We start from the raw sequence: 11,954 nt of genomic DNA on the forward strand, positions 1-11,954 counted from the left end.
GTGAAGCTGTGAGTGTCCTTCATGATGGTGGAGCATCAAAGACCAACATACGCTCCTGCTCTGTCTCCCATCGAAAAGATTTCTCCAACTACAAGGTAATCTTATGGCCATCTCGCTATGACAGAACTCGGCATCAGACTGTTGTCCCTAGGTATGTGATTTGTCACCTATCTGTGAGATCTATGCTAAAGACGATTAACAGATGGAGGGGGAACACGTGGGCTTTCCGCACTCTACACACTCCGGGAAATCATGAATGGCATCGCTCCGGATCATGGCGGTGACCTACGGCCGAATGAGTATTTCGACTTGATCGCAGGCACAGGTTTGAATGGCCTTTGTGCACTCCTGTTTGCTAGATTCGTATGTAATTGTTACCATTCTCGACCCTACATGACGTTGAGTCTGACCCTTTGCAGTGCTATACTGTAGATGAAGCAATATCGTTCTTTCACGATATCTCACAAAAGCTTGATGATGTTGTTAACTTCCGCGACAAGGTGCTCAGAGGAGACGTAGAAAAGGACTTACAGGATTGGGTGGATTGTATGAGCGAGTACAATGATCCAAGGCAGCAGCTGGAGGCTCTGAGGCAGGGCATGATCCAGGACTGCTGGTCCGAAGTCATCGAAAAGAACGTCTCGGATGGCTTAGATCGATACGAGCACATGGAGAATGGCAAGTTCGACTTCAAACGAATTTCTGCACATACCGAGGTTGGTAGATGTAAAGTGTATGTATCCTTCTTTTTCCAGTCTACGTTCAGGTCTAACGAAACTTGCACTCAGTTTTGTTGTCTCATCTGAATCTCAAGGATACGGTGCCAATGGTGGGGTGAGTCCCGATAATCAATATCATGTTCCGAAACTCCACCGAACCTACGAGTGCAGACATGGAGAAACAACCTACACTTTGTACGCCGTTGGCCTTGGAACAGTTGCTTCGCCGGATATCATGAAACCTGGTGTCATATTTCCTGAGTTACTGGCCACTGGTGCACATTCGCAACACAATCCCACTTGTCTGGCGTTGGAAGAATGCCGGAAGCTATGGCCCGGGCTTCCTGTTTCTACTCTATTAAGGTGATTAGAGCTTAACGCATAGCATGTCCATTCTAGCTAATTGTTTCGCAGCATCGGAGTTGGAACCTTTGATCTTGAGCGTAGCTACCTCGAGCCTGCCATGGAAGAAACAGCGGCTGCATGTCTTCAAATCCTTGAGAAAAACAAAGAGTTAAACAGCCACCTCGAACAATTCGTGCTGCCTTTCGATGCAGAACTTCGACGAGCCTACTTTCGTTTTGAAAATCCGTACCCGAATACATTTTTCGAACATGCTCAAAGGGACAGAATACTTGGAGAAATCAAAACCTGGGCCAAAACAACTACGACCGAGACTAAGATTGGCATGCTATGCAAAGCCCTGAAATCAAGTCGCTTTCCTAGATCTCCTGAAGACTCACTTGCACTGAGCTCCTTGGCTTCTCTCCTGGGGGCACTGAGTACTGCGGGCTATGCACATGAAGCCCTGACCGTGAGTGACATCTTGCCGAGTTACCTACTATATGAATCATCTTTGGATGGCGATGGGTCTTTTCGAAAGCTTCAAATCGCGGCCAAAGTCGAAGCACTATCGAGCGAAGTATCCAGTCGTCACAGAATCTACACAGATCATGACATCGCCTCCACACCAGCAGTACGATCTGAAGCCGCAATGCTCAATGGGCTCATTACTTTTGATAATAATCTCGCAGGGAAACCAGGGAGTCCTCGACCACTGGAAACCATTTACGACTACGTGTCTGCAATATATTACTGCCTTGCTTTACTTCGGGAACAAGATGAGTCTCAGCTAGCCCACCCTGCCTTTGCGATGCACTTCCAGGAGCTATGCTTTATCTGGGATTTACCCGCAACATCGAGTCCCGACATTTTGGAAGCCATGGAAGACCTTCTCGAACTGGCGACATTGGCTGCTCTGTCTGATGCGGCCACTGTGCAGCTGCTTCAAGGGACTAGAAGTCTCGCTTACAATGGATCATTCATCAGACACCTCTGCAACACGCTCGTTGGGCTCCATATCAGTGAAAATTGCCAACTAATCACTGATCCAATAGCCACCATGCTAGCGCTTCTGATCGAAGCGAAGTACTGGTCACCTACGAGTGATGGTGCCATCTTGGCTTTGCTGAAGTCAGGTGGTACGGTGGAAGACAACTGGTGCCTGGTCAATTTGGCATTGGCTCGATTGCAGATGGAGAGCTCGATCCAAAACACACCTTCAGAAGTTCAAAACACTCTGTCGAAGTGTACAGCTATTGTGGAACTTCATTGCGATGCCTGGAAGGCGACGGCACAGACGATGATCGTAAAATTTGTGGAGCGCGGCTGGTTCCCGTTGATCAGGAAGTCCCTTTGCTCGCAACACCTAACATCCGATGATCGACTGGGGCAGAGTGCAGATTTTGCGAACCATTCAGAGGTCGCATTCCGCTCTGTTGTCCAAGCCGGTTATCCATTCGTTCTCAAGACAATGCTAGAGTGCTTGGGTATGAACTTCTGCAAACATCTCGTCAACCAGCCAGACGAGCGTGGACTCACGTCTTTGCATTTAGCCTGCAAAAACCGAGCACCCAAGAGAGTATTCAGGATCCTTCAGATTCTTCTCAGCGATGTCAATCAGAGATGCAAACATGGACGGACGCCACTCTCCTATTGTTTCCCCGATCAAACCGAACTACCCTCGCTTAATCGAGACATTCTGGATATGATTACTGAGTTCTCACTTCCTACAATTGCCCCATTCGACTTACCCAGAGCCTTTGGTGGCCATGGTAATGGCAAGGAGATTGACCCCCGCACCGCAAACTTCCGGGTAATCGTAAGCAACCTGATTTGCAGGAATGCCGATATTTCCATTGAAGATAACAAAGGCATGACGCCGCTCCATCACGCCGTCAGTAACGGATGGGGGGATAATTCAGACGTCTTTTTCATGTACAGCCACGGCGGTCTAAACGAACAGCAAGTGAAGGTCTTAACAGCTCGCGATCACGAAAATCTCACCGTCCTTGACTATTCGCGGACCACTGGAAATCAGGGTTCAAAGCAAGGAAGAGAACACATTATCATGGCGGAGATGAACAAACGAGCCATTTTCGTTCCTCCAAAGTCGACCAATACCGCTCCGGTCTATGACATCTATTTGTCAATGCCATTGGGTCGACCGAGGCTTCCGACACCTGAACCTCAACCTGGAAATGAGAGACGACCCAGGAGTACACCAAGCCCACAGCCAAATGCTCCACGATTCCCACCGCCTCTTGTTTATCAGGATCCATCTCTCAATAGATGATCTTGACGATGTCCTGAAATCCTCTTTCTAAGAACTGGCATTTCAGACGTCACATCTCCACAACTATTCAACTTGCGCCGTCCTCGGCTGGCTTTCTCTGTTGGGCTACGGAATCCGAATAAAATTCGTACGGCATCAGCTTTAAATCTTTCTGAAGCGTCATACACTTTCTATTGCTGAAAATTTTATCTGATGTTGTGATTTAAGCGAGCCCCTGAAGATCCCGACAGCAAGTGACCTCATGTGTGGGCGGAAAAGCCGACCCCCGTTTCTGGAGCAGCAATTGAGACCGCTTCTTTTTCAACTGCTGCAAAGAAAAGTAAAAGACGATAATTGGTCACCGCAATGACTGATTGCTCTGCAGAACTCAGGTCGGGGGCCAATTCCTCTAACCATATGTGAATAGGCAGCACAGCCAATCGGCCATGCACGTGGTCCTCATGTGCTGACATTCAGCACCCTGTTCCGTCTATAAGATAGGTAACGACTTCTTCTCTCACTTTCAAGATTTTCTGATTGTCACCCTCACCAATTTTGATTACCAGGATTTTGAAATCGTCAAGGCTCTGAAGATTCGGATTTGTGGGGTAGAGACGAGAAGTTACGGCTGTACCAAGCGCATTTATCTGCTATCTCTCCTTCGTCCTGGAGAGGAAATGATCAGGAGTGGGTTTAGATACTAACGCTCTCATGCCTGCACTGCATTAACCAAATGTACCATAATTTCTACAGCCTGCACAACGAGAAACTTGCAAATTATCAGTATGATGAGAAGCTCTTGCATAAACCACAAGCAGCCGCTTACGGGGATGTTGCATTGTTCAGAACAAAAATCAAAATCTGTAACATCGTTGACTTTGAACGAATCTTACGTGGACATTCTAAGAAAGCATGGCCTAGCAGCTATCAGCCGGGGAGGGTCTCCGCTATAATCGCCGATGGATTGATCATTGTAGTGTATGCTCTTATGTAAGAAAAGTCAAGCAGCGAGGCAAGAGACTTTGGCATAAATCGTCTTCTAGAGGATCGAAAGTTTGTAACATCTGGATTAAGCCAAAATATGAAAATTTATCATCGAGTACTGTGACATCATCTGCTGACTTCTTGTTGAAATCACAGCCTGTCTTCGTTCAACTACTTTACATGGACAATGTTGCTGTTTCTGGCACATTTTAGCCTAGTATTTTTGCCAACCCATATGAAAAATTCCTGATCTGCCTGCTTCAGTAACGGTTATGTTTCGAATCAGCTGGCTAGATATTCGTACCACGGGTTTCTATCCAGATAAGCAAGGTGATCGATCGAAACATGGAGTGAGGTTGAGCATGTGTTGATAAGCCGCGAGATGTGCCGGTACGTTGATATGACTGGCAGGTCACCGTCCCATCAAAACAAGACCCTGGGACCCCTGACTTCAAAATCACGAGATTACGATCTCGCCCTTTCTTTCGATTCAGAAATCATGCCGAACCGTGCAATGATTCGCCTAGATCGGGCGTCCGGAACGTGCGCCCCTCTCCAGTATCTGGTTCATGATTGGTGCGGTGGGGAACACGACCATGACTCGCAGAAGAATGAGACCATCCGGATTAACCAGGCCAGCCAGGTTACAGGCCATTTGAAGCACACTCAATGTACGACGCCATTTTCGGAAAGTAATTTTTGGGTAGATTGGTTGACGGGGAAAGCTAGGCCAAGCTAACATGCACAGCACTGATGATTTCGGAACTTAAATTCTCGGGATCAAATCTGAAGAGCCCATCCGTCTGTTTTAACCTGCAACGAATGAGCAGTCGTATGGATGGTTCCAATCAAGGAGTACAAAATTGTGTCGGGAATGTCTCCGATCGAGCGGTCAGTGAGTTACTGAGTGGTGCCTAGTTGTCTGATAAGCCAACCTGGTCGTAGCTTTTCCCTCGTGGGGTTATTGTGAGACCCGAAAAAGCTTGTCGTCTTCTAGCGGTCTGTGCTGCTCCATGTATTTGCAATCATGTGGGAATGGTTCTTCCTGTACAGTCCGGCTTTGGAAACAAGATTTCTTCTCGACAATCAATGGATTTTGACGCGGGTTGTTGGTCGTCAATATGACGATTGGTCTCTTCGTGAAAAGTCTTGTCCTCGTACACGGCCAAGTTGAAACCCAAGATCCGAAGTTGTCGTTTTGTGGAGCTAATTTTCGCGAAGGGTCGGGATTATATAGCTCTAGAGCACTCTTGAAAAGTATAATTCCACACATTCGACTCAGTCACGCCCGTGCACACGGGGTTTACCCAGTTACAAATCCATGTACCTCGTCTCGTCCTGACTGAGGTCCATTAAAGTCCAACTGTTCCCCCAGAGTGGAGAACGTCTCTGATGTACAGATTTCACCTCCGCAGTCAAGACTCCATCCGACATAAGACCATATATCATCGAACTGCGCAGCTGGAAGCGAGAAAGAAGTACAAGTGGTCATGCTTTCGTAACATTGGTGGGGAAAATTTTCAGGAGGTTTGAAGAGCATGGCGCCAACTCCGGTAGCATTGGTCGCGCCTTCAGGAGTCACACCCAACTTTTCACAGCCAAAAGATGTCCTACATACCGTCAACTACGTAATACAGTCAATATGTCTGTTCTTGGTCACTGTAATGGTTGTTGTGAGGGTGTACACCCGGGTTATGGTACAGAAAGTTATGTACAAAGAAGATTGTGGGTTTAGACCCATCCAGAGTATTCCACCACACACAACTTACACGTGGTATCAGGGGCTTGTATCGTATCGTGGTGCTTCTGCGTCCTATACATCACAGATAATTTCCTGTGTATGTCACTGTTTCACGTCCTGTTGATTCACTAGATGCTGACCAGAGCAAGTCAATGTATTTGGCGGAGGATATCACCAGTGGGATGTCAGCCCGCAAGATGCCATCGACTTCCAGAAGGTAAAGAGGTATCAGAATTCAATTTAGGGCATTTACTAAGAGATCACCTTCAGGTATCCTATGGTGGCCTCTTAGTCTACGGTCCAACAGCATTCTTCATAAAAGTCACCATCCTCCTCTTCTTCGCCCGCCTCTATGAAGCAGCATTCAAAACCACCCTCGGAATCAAGATCTTGATTCTGCTCATGCTAGGTTTCTACGTACCCATGGGATTCGCGAAGGTTTTCATTTGCAGCCCTATTGCAGCGTACTGGGACGCTGCAGGTTATCCGGATGCCACTTGCTTGGATGTCAAGACTCTCTACTTGGCGGACACGACGGTTAGTGTGATTACAGACTTTGCTGTCCTAACTACACCAGTACCACTGATTTGGGGAATGAATCTCCCTAAGGTTAAGAAGCTGAGAGTTATTGCATCGCTGGCTGCTGGAGGTATAGCATGCGTGGCGACGGTGGCGCGGCTGGTGCTGCTGGCTATGATTATTGATTCACATGACGTGACTCTGAATACTGTTGCTCTGAACTTACTCGCGTGAGTACATCGTTACTTTTCTTCTAGGCTTACCTTTGACATGAGTGCTGATGATTTCTCAGGATTGCCGAAGTATCGATCGGACTCATCTGCGCGTGCCTCCCATCCCTCGTCGTATTCTGTAAACACATCTCCAAGACATGCTCCCAAGAGAAAGTAAAGAAGTCGGATCATAATATCCAGATGGTTAACGTTGGATCTAGTGGCAAGCCGATAATAAGGAAGGGGACATTTGATGATAGCATGTTGAGGTGGACGTATGTCGAGGTCGAGGCAGATTCCTGACATTTATGGAATTCAGCGCGGCGTGTGTGTTTTGTTGTTCGTTTGTTCCATGACCAATGCCTCTGATGATGCTTAAGCTACTTATCCGCCTCTTTATATAATGCCGCTCCACCTGTCCGAAATATCGTGAACATTCCACCAAAGTCCCCTTTGTCCTTCTTCGGAACAACCCCGCGTTGTCCTGAGAAACATGTGGTACATAGAGAGTACTTCCACCTGTCTCCCTCTGCACCTCCCATACCGATCCATTGGCTTAGATGAAGCAAGCCCCAGCGAACAAGCAATTTAGATGTGGGCCTGCGTGACTAGGCTAGGGTCTTATCTGTTGGTTCTGTGGTACAGTAAGAGGTGCATGCAGGTGGCGCGGGACGGGACGGACGCCGGCCCTTTTGTTGACATGGGTGCGTTAGGAATGGTTGGCTAAGAGCCTTGAGGTACGATTAGTGAATAAGATTTGCGATTGAAAGAAGGGTAGAATATATGGTGACAGAGTATTACAGAAGATTAATGGCAGCTTATGATATATCTGGAGCAATGTCGGCGAAGTGCAGGAGCACAATTTCGCTTCAATCTATCTGCATAGCTCTCTTTATATTCATACAGTCCATTAAACGCACAATCCTAGTCCTCCGAAAATTTACATGTGCCCAATTGCTTGTCTACGAATGCAATACAAAGAGAAAGTCGTGAATATGTCTTGGCTCAAATGCACTTTCCCAACTCAGTCTCATAATTAATCGTCCACTGGGAATTCTTCGAGATGATCATCTGCTTACTATCATGACTCTGTATACTCCTCTGATCACCACTCACCACACTCGCATGGTGTGAACTCTTGTCCCACCTCAAGTTCGGCATATTCATATCGTCTGGGTTTGTTTCCATCCTGTCCTGGCTTGAAGGTTTCGTCCCACTGATCTTGCTCCGTTTCGAGAAACTGTTTAGTGTGTAAGCATGGGTATTTGTGGGCGTGGATTTAATAGATGCAGGTGCTCCGTAATGTGTGCTGAGAGCTTTCATGAATGGTCTGAGGCAGGGTGTAGTGGCAGCTATGATTGCGTAGCAGAGCTCGATTTGGGTATAGACTTGGGCCATTGTGCCTTTCAGTGTTGGATCTGTGGAGTCGATAGTCGATTGAATACTGTCGAGGCGGAGGATCGTGGTTGCTGTCATGCTGTCGTTGTTAGGCTTTGGAATGTTTTGGGTGCAAGGAACTTACGGTAGTCGAAGCCCGAATGCCAATACAACCAAGGACTTCTTGTGTAGTGACAATTGCAGGTTCTTGACCAGGTATATAGAAGTGGAGAATAGTGCAACTTCTGTGATGATGTCCATGGCTGCAACTGTCCGCCATCGAGACAACTAGCATGCCGTCAGCGGATAGGCACGAGGGTGATCCTCTGTACTCACAACGTGAGTACAAGTAGCTCCGATGAATATCCAAGGTTGGGCCAGGTCGCAACGGAGGCTCACTGTGAGTACTGATATGACCATAAAAACAGTCGATGCCCCTAAAATTGAGTAGGAGGCCAGACTGTGCCGCTTGTCTGGCGATAATTTGATAAAAAGGAGCGCAACGGAGCATTTTGTCAACCACAAGGTAATGATGTAAAGTATCTCGCTGGAATAGATGGCCTACACTAGTCAGGATACTTTTATACATCATATTGATGTGTGACACACTTTATGTAGAGGCAAAAGTTGGCTATCGGGAATGTCCTTTGCCGTTTTGCCCCAACCCTTCGAGGAACCAACGAATGTTGATGAAGCCTGGAATAAGTAGAACACCTGTAGAGAGCCATTGGCACTACGTTTGGTAGGTTTAAATAAGCTAGTCGTTACCGCTGAAAGTACAGCTGCAGCATCAGCTGCAGTACGAAGCCCAATTTGTATGTAAACGCGAATGAGCATGGAGACCAAGGCGAATGCTAAGCCGAGAGCAGTCGCTATCAGTACCACGCCACTCTGATCTCTTGAAGTGATGGTACTCAATGGAGCCGATCGTCCAGGTAATAATCCCGCTGTTTCGTTGGAAGCCATTCTCAGAGTACAATAACTCTTCGTGAGATTCAGAAATGGAGTGAAGAACAGGGACTTAGCATCACAGCAAGCGAATCATTTCTTGAAAGTCTTGACGGGTGCCTCGATTTTCCTTCAGACTTAAACAAAGCACAATGGACAATGATAGCAAGGAAGTGGCCTTGAACAATCCGTTTCAGTATGACGCCAGGCTTATATCCATCTTTCATGTTTCGCAGCAGGGGTAACCAACACAATGGAACGTTAACCAGGTATCTTGTATCAGCCACCCACGAGCTCAGCTGGACATCGGCATTCGTCCTGTTCTTGGAAACATGAGCAATTTTGTGGAACAATGTCCCTGTCGTACTTTGAAGACATGGCTGGTAATCCTTGAAGACATGTGTTGTGAAGGGGTGTTGACTGGCCCTTGGAAGCGAAGCGACGCTATTGTGTTGGTCGACGCTGAGGCCGGCCACTTCCTTATTGGTCTGGGCTATTTCCTGCATCAACGCCTCTCTCCCTTGCAATACCAGCCGGGTAATTATCCATCAGATACAATTCACTTTCATGGGTTTCTCTCATGCCAATCAACTCTTCTCTTCTGCCTTTCTCAATTTGTCCTTAACCCTACCAACACCAGTTGAGCAGAAATCCCACGATTGAACACCTGTAAACCATCAATAGCGACTAACATCAACGGCAGCGATGGACATTGAACGCCAGAAAGGCCATGTAATCGCAAGTAGCCATTCTGATCCTACTGAGAATGCTTTCGAGATGCGAAACTACTCCAAGCTCGGAGGCACCGAAGTTGACGACCAGGAGATGCGGATGCTGGGAAGAACACAGCAGCTCAATGTCTGTAGCTAAGTATTGCTCTGGAATCAAAACACGACTGAGCCTTGTATAGAGAGACTTTCGGTTCATTTCAACTCTTGGATTCGCCTGCACATTGATGTCTACCTGGGAGATTGCATTAATGTAGATATCGTCAAGGGAGAGTGGGATTAAATTGCACAGCTAACACACAGCATAGGACGAGCTTCTATGGTTTGATAAATGGAGGCACTGCTGGTCTCGTCTGGGGATACTTTGTTGTTTGGCTTGGCTACATGCTAGTGTTCGCGACAATCGCAGAGATGGCGTCAATGTAACACCCGTGATTCCATGAACACAGAACACAGCTAACGGAATCTGATAGGGCACCAACTCCGGTGGACAGTACCACTGGGTTTCAGAATTCGCTCCACGCAGCTGCCAGAGGTTCGTCAGCTATCTTGTTGGTGAGTTGTCAGCTCTGAATGGACATGTCTCTTCTGGCTAACGTTGTAAAGGCTGGACCTCGGTTTTAGGATGGCAGACAGGTCTTGCATCCCTAGTGTTCTTGGTTGGAACTATGATTCAAGGCCTCTTAGTTCTTGACAACGACAAGTACATCTTCGAAAGATGGCACGGAACTCTACTCGTCATTGCCATTACGGCCTTCTGCATAATCTTTAACACCGTCCTGGCCAGAAAGCTTCCGATGGTCGAAGGCTTGGTTCTCATAATTCATATTCTGGGATTCTTCGCAGTCTTGATTCCCCTCTGGGTTCTTGCGCCTCGCAATTCTCCAAAACTTGTCTTCACCGAGTTTCTCAATCTTGGAGGATGGAATACAAAGGGACTTTCCTTCATGGTTGGCCTTCTCGCTCCAATTTACACTTTGATTGGGGCAGATTCTGCGGTCCATATGTCAGAAGAGATCAAAGATGCTTCAATTGTGCTACCCAGAGCAATAATGTGGGCGGCAACCATTAATGGCTCACTGGGATTTGTGATAATCGTCACATTCTGCTTTACTTTGGGCAGTGTCTTCGACATTCTGGATACACCCACCCACTATCCATTCATCCAAGTCTTCTACAACGTCACGCAAAGCAAAGCTGGAACGTCGATCATGACAGCCATCATAATCGTTAACATCACTTCAGCATGTATCAGCACCGTCGCAACTGTGTCACGGCAGACTTGGTCTTTTGCTCGAGATAGAGGATTACCGTGTTGCTCCTTCATCGCACATGTGAGTCTCAGTCTTTGCAGTTTACATTTGCACCCAGAATCAAGTACTTGCTAAAACTCATCTTGCGGGTCAAACCAGGGTGGAATCCCCTTGAATGCCGTTCTTCTTACATTTGCGATCACCACTGTCCTGTCTCTCATTAATATCGAGTCCACAGTTGCCTTTAATGCAATTGGCTCTCTCGCAGTCTCAGCCATTCTTGGGACGTACATAATCTCATTCGTCTGTTTGATCCTCCGACGTCTCCGGAAGGATCCTATGCCACCACGCCGATGGTCGCTCGGAAGTGCTGGGATTTTCATCAATATCGGAGCTGTCTGCTTCCTCCTGCTTGTATGGGTGTTCGTCTTCTTCCCAATCGAGAGCAAAGTTACTGTTGAAATGATGAATTGGAATGTGGTCATGTTCTTTGGAACGATGATTTTTGCAGTGGCATATTATCTTATTATTGGCAAGAAGAAGTATACTGCACCAGTAGACTTGGTCAAGAGAGATCTGTAGGGCTTATTGCTTGTTTCCATGACTCTTTCACGTCATGAGATATTGTAGCACTCATGCTGCTGCTTGATGATAGAACTAGATAGATTAGCTAGCTGCCTGTTTGCATGTTTGCCTGCTTCTTCGTCTCAATAAAGCATTTCACCCCATAATCCTGGATGTTCAAAGGTAAGATTCTCTGATCCTTGACGCAGAATGGTGGTCGTCTTTCATCGGAATTCTATTGTTGATTTCGCCCACTGTCCACGTGACCAATGTTAAGCAGGTATTCGGAATCATC

General features: G+C 47.0%; 4 protein-coding genes across 4 annotated transcripts; 3 read left to right on the forward strand and 1 right to left on the reverse strand.

The window, feature by feature from the left end:
- Positions 1 to 117: 117 nt before the first annotated feature.
- On the forward strand, positions 118 to 3,354 carry ONS95_014195 (uncharacterized protein; the record flags this gene model as incomplete). The annotated part of the gene is made up of 5 exons (XM_058507850.1): positions 118 to 151; positions 203 to 363; positions 420 to 733; positions 789 to 1,082; positions 1,134 to 3,354. The coding sequence occupies 5 exons, from the start codon at positions 118 to 120 to the stop codon at positions 3,352 to 3,354; spliced, it is 3,024 nt and encodes a 1,007-aa protein (XP_058357021.1).
- A 2,501-nt stretch (positions 3,355 to 5,855) lies between these two features.
- On the forward strand, positions 5,856 to 7,092 carry ONS95_014196 (uncharacterized protein; the record flags this gene model as incomplete). Its single annotated transcript, XM_058507851.1, has 5 exons — positions 5,856 to 6,042; positions 6,099 to 6,155; positions 6,208 to 6,275; positions 6,329 to 6,807; positions 6,870 to 7,092. The coding sequence occupies 5 exons, from the start codon at positions 5,856 to 5,858 to the stop codon at positions 7,090 to 7,092; spliced, it is 1,014 nt and encodes a 337-aa protein (XP_058357022.1).
- A 702-nt stretch (positions 7,093 to 7,794) lies between these two features.
- ONS95_014197 (uncharacterized protein) lies at positions 7,795 to 9,288 on the reverse strand (the record flags this gene model as incomplete). Its single annotated transcript, XM_058507852.1, has 4 exons — positions 8,776 to 9,288; positions 8,503 to 8,727; positions 8,312 to 8,454; positions 7,795 to 8,266 (listed from the first exon to the last, which is right to left on the reverse strand). The coding sequence occupies exons 1-4, from the start codon at positions 9,130 to 9,132 to the stop codon at positions 7,795 to 7,797; spliced, it is 1,197 nt and encodes a 398-aa protein (XP_058357023.1). The 5' UTR covers positions 9,133 to 9,288.
- A 531-nt stretch (positions 9,289 to 9,819) lies between these two features.
- ONS95_014198 (uncharacterized protein) lies at positions 9,820 to 11,677 on the forward strand (the record flags this gene model as incomplete). The annotated part of the gene is made up of 5 exons (XM_058507853.1): positions 9,820 to 9,972; positions 10,151 to 10,264; positions 10,316 to 10,397; positions 10,449 to 11,176; positions 11,255 to 11,677. The coding sequence occupies 5 exons, from the start codon at positions 9,820 to 9,822 to the stop codon at positions 11,675 to 11,677; spliced, it is 1,500 nt and encodes a 499-aa protein (XP_058357024.1).
- Positions 11,678 to 11,954: the final 277 nt, after the last annotated feature.

This window comes from Cadophora gregata (genome assembly GCF_030347475.1).
Source record: "Cadophora gregata isolate MNR1 chromosome Unknown scaffold_8, whole genome shotgun sequence".
NCBI classification, from domain to species: domain Eukaryota; kingdom Fungi; phylum Ascomycota; class Leotiomycetes; order Helotiales; family Ploettnerulaceae; genus Cadophora; species Cadophora gregata.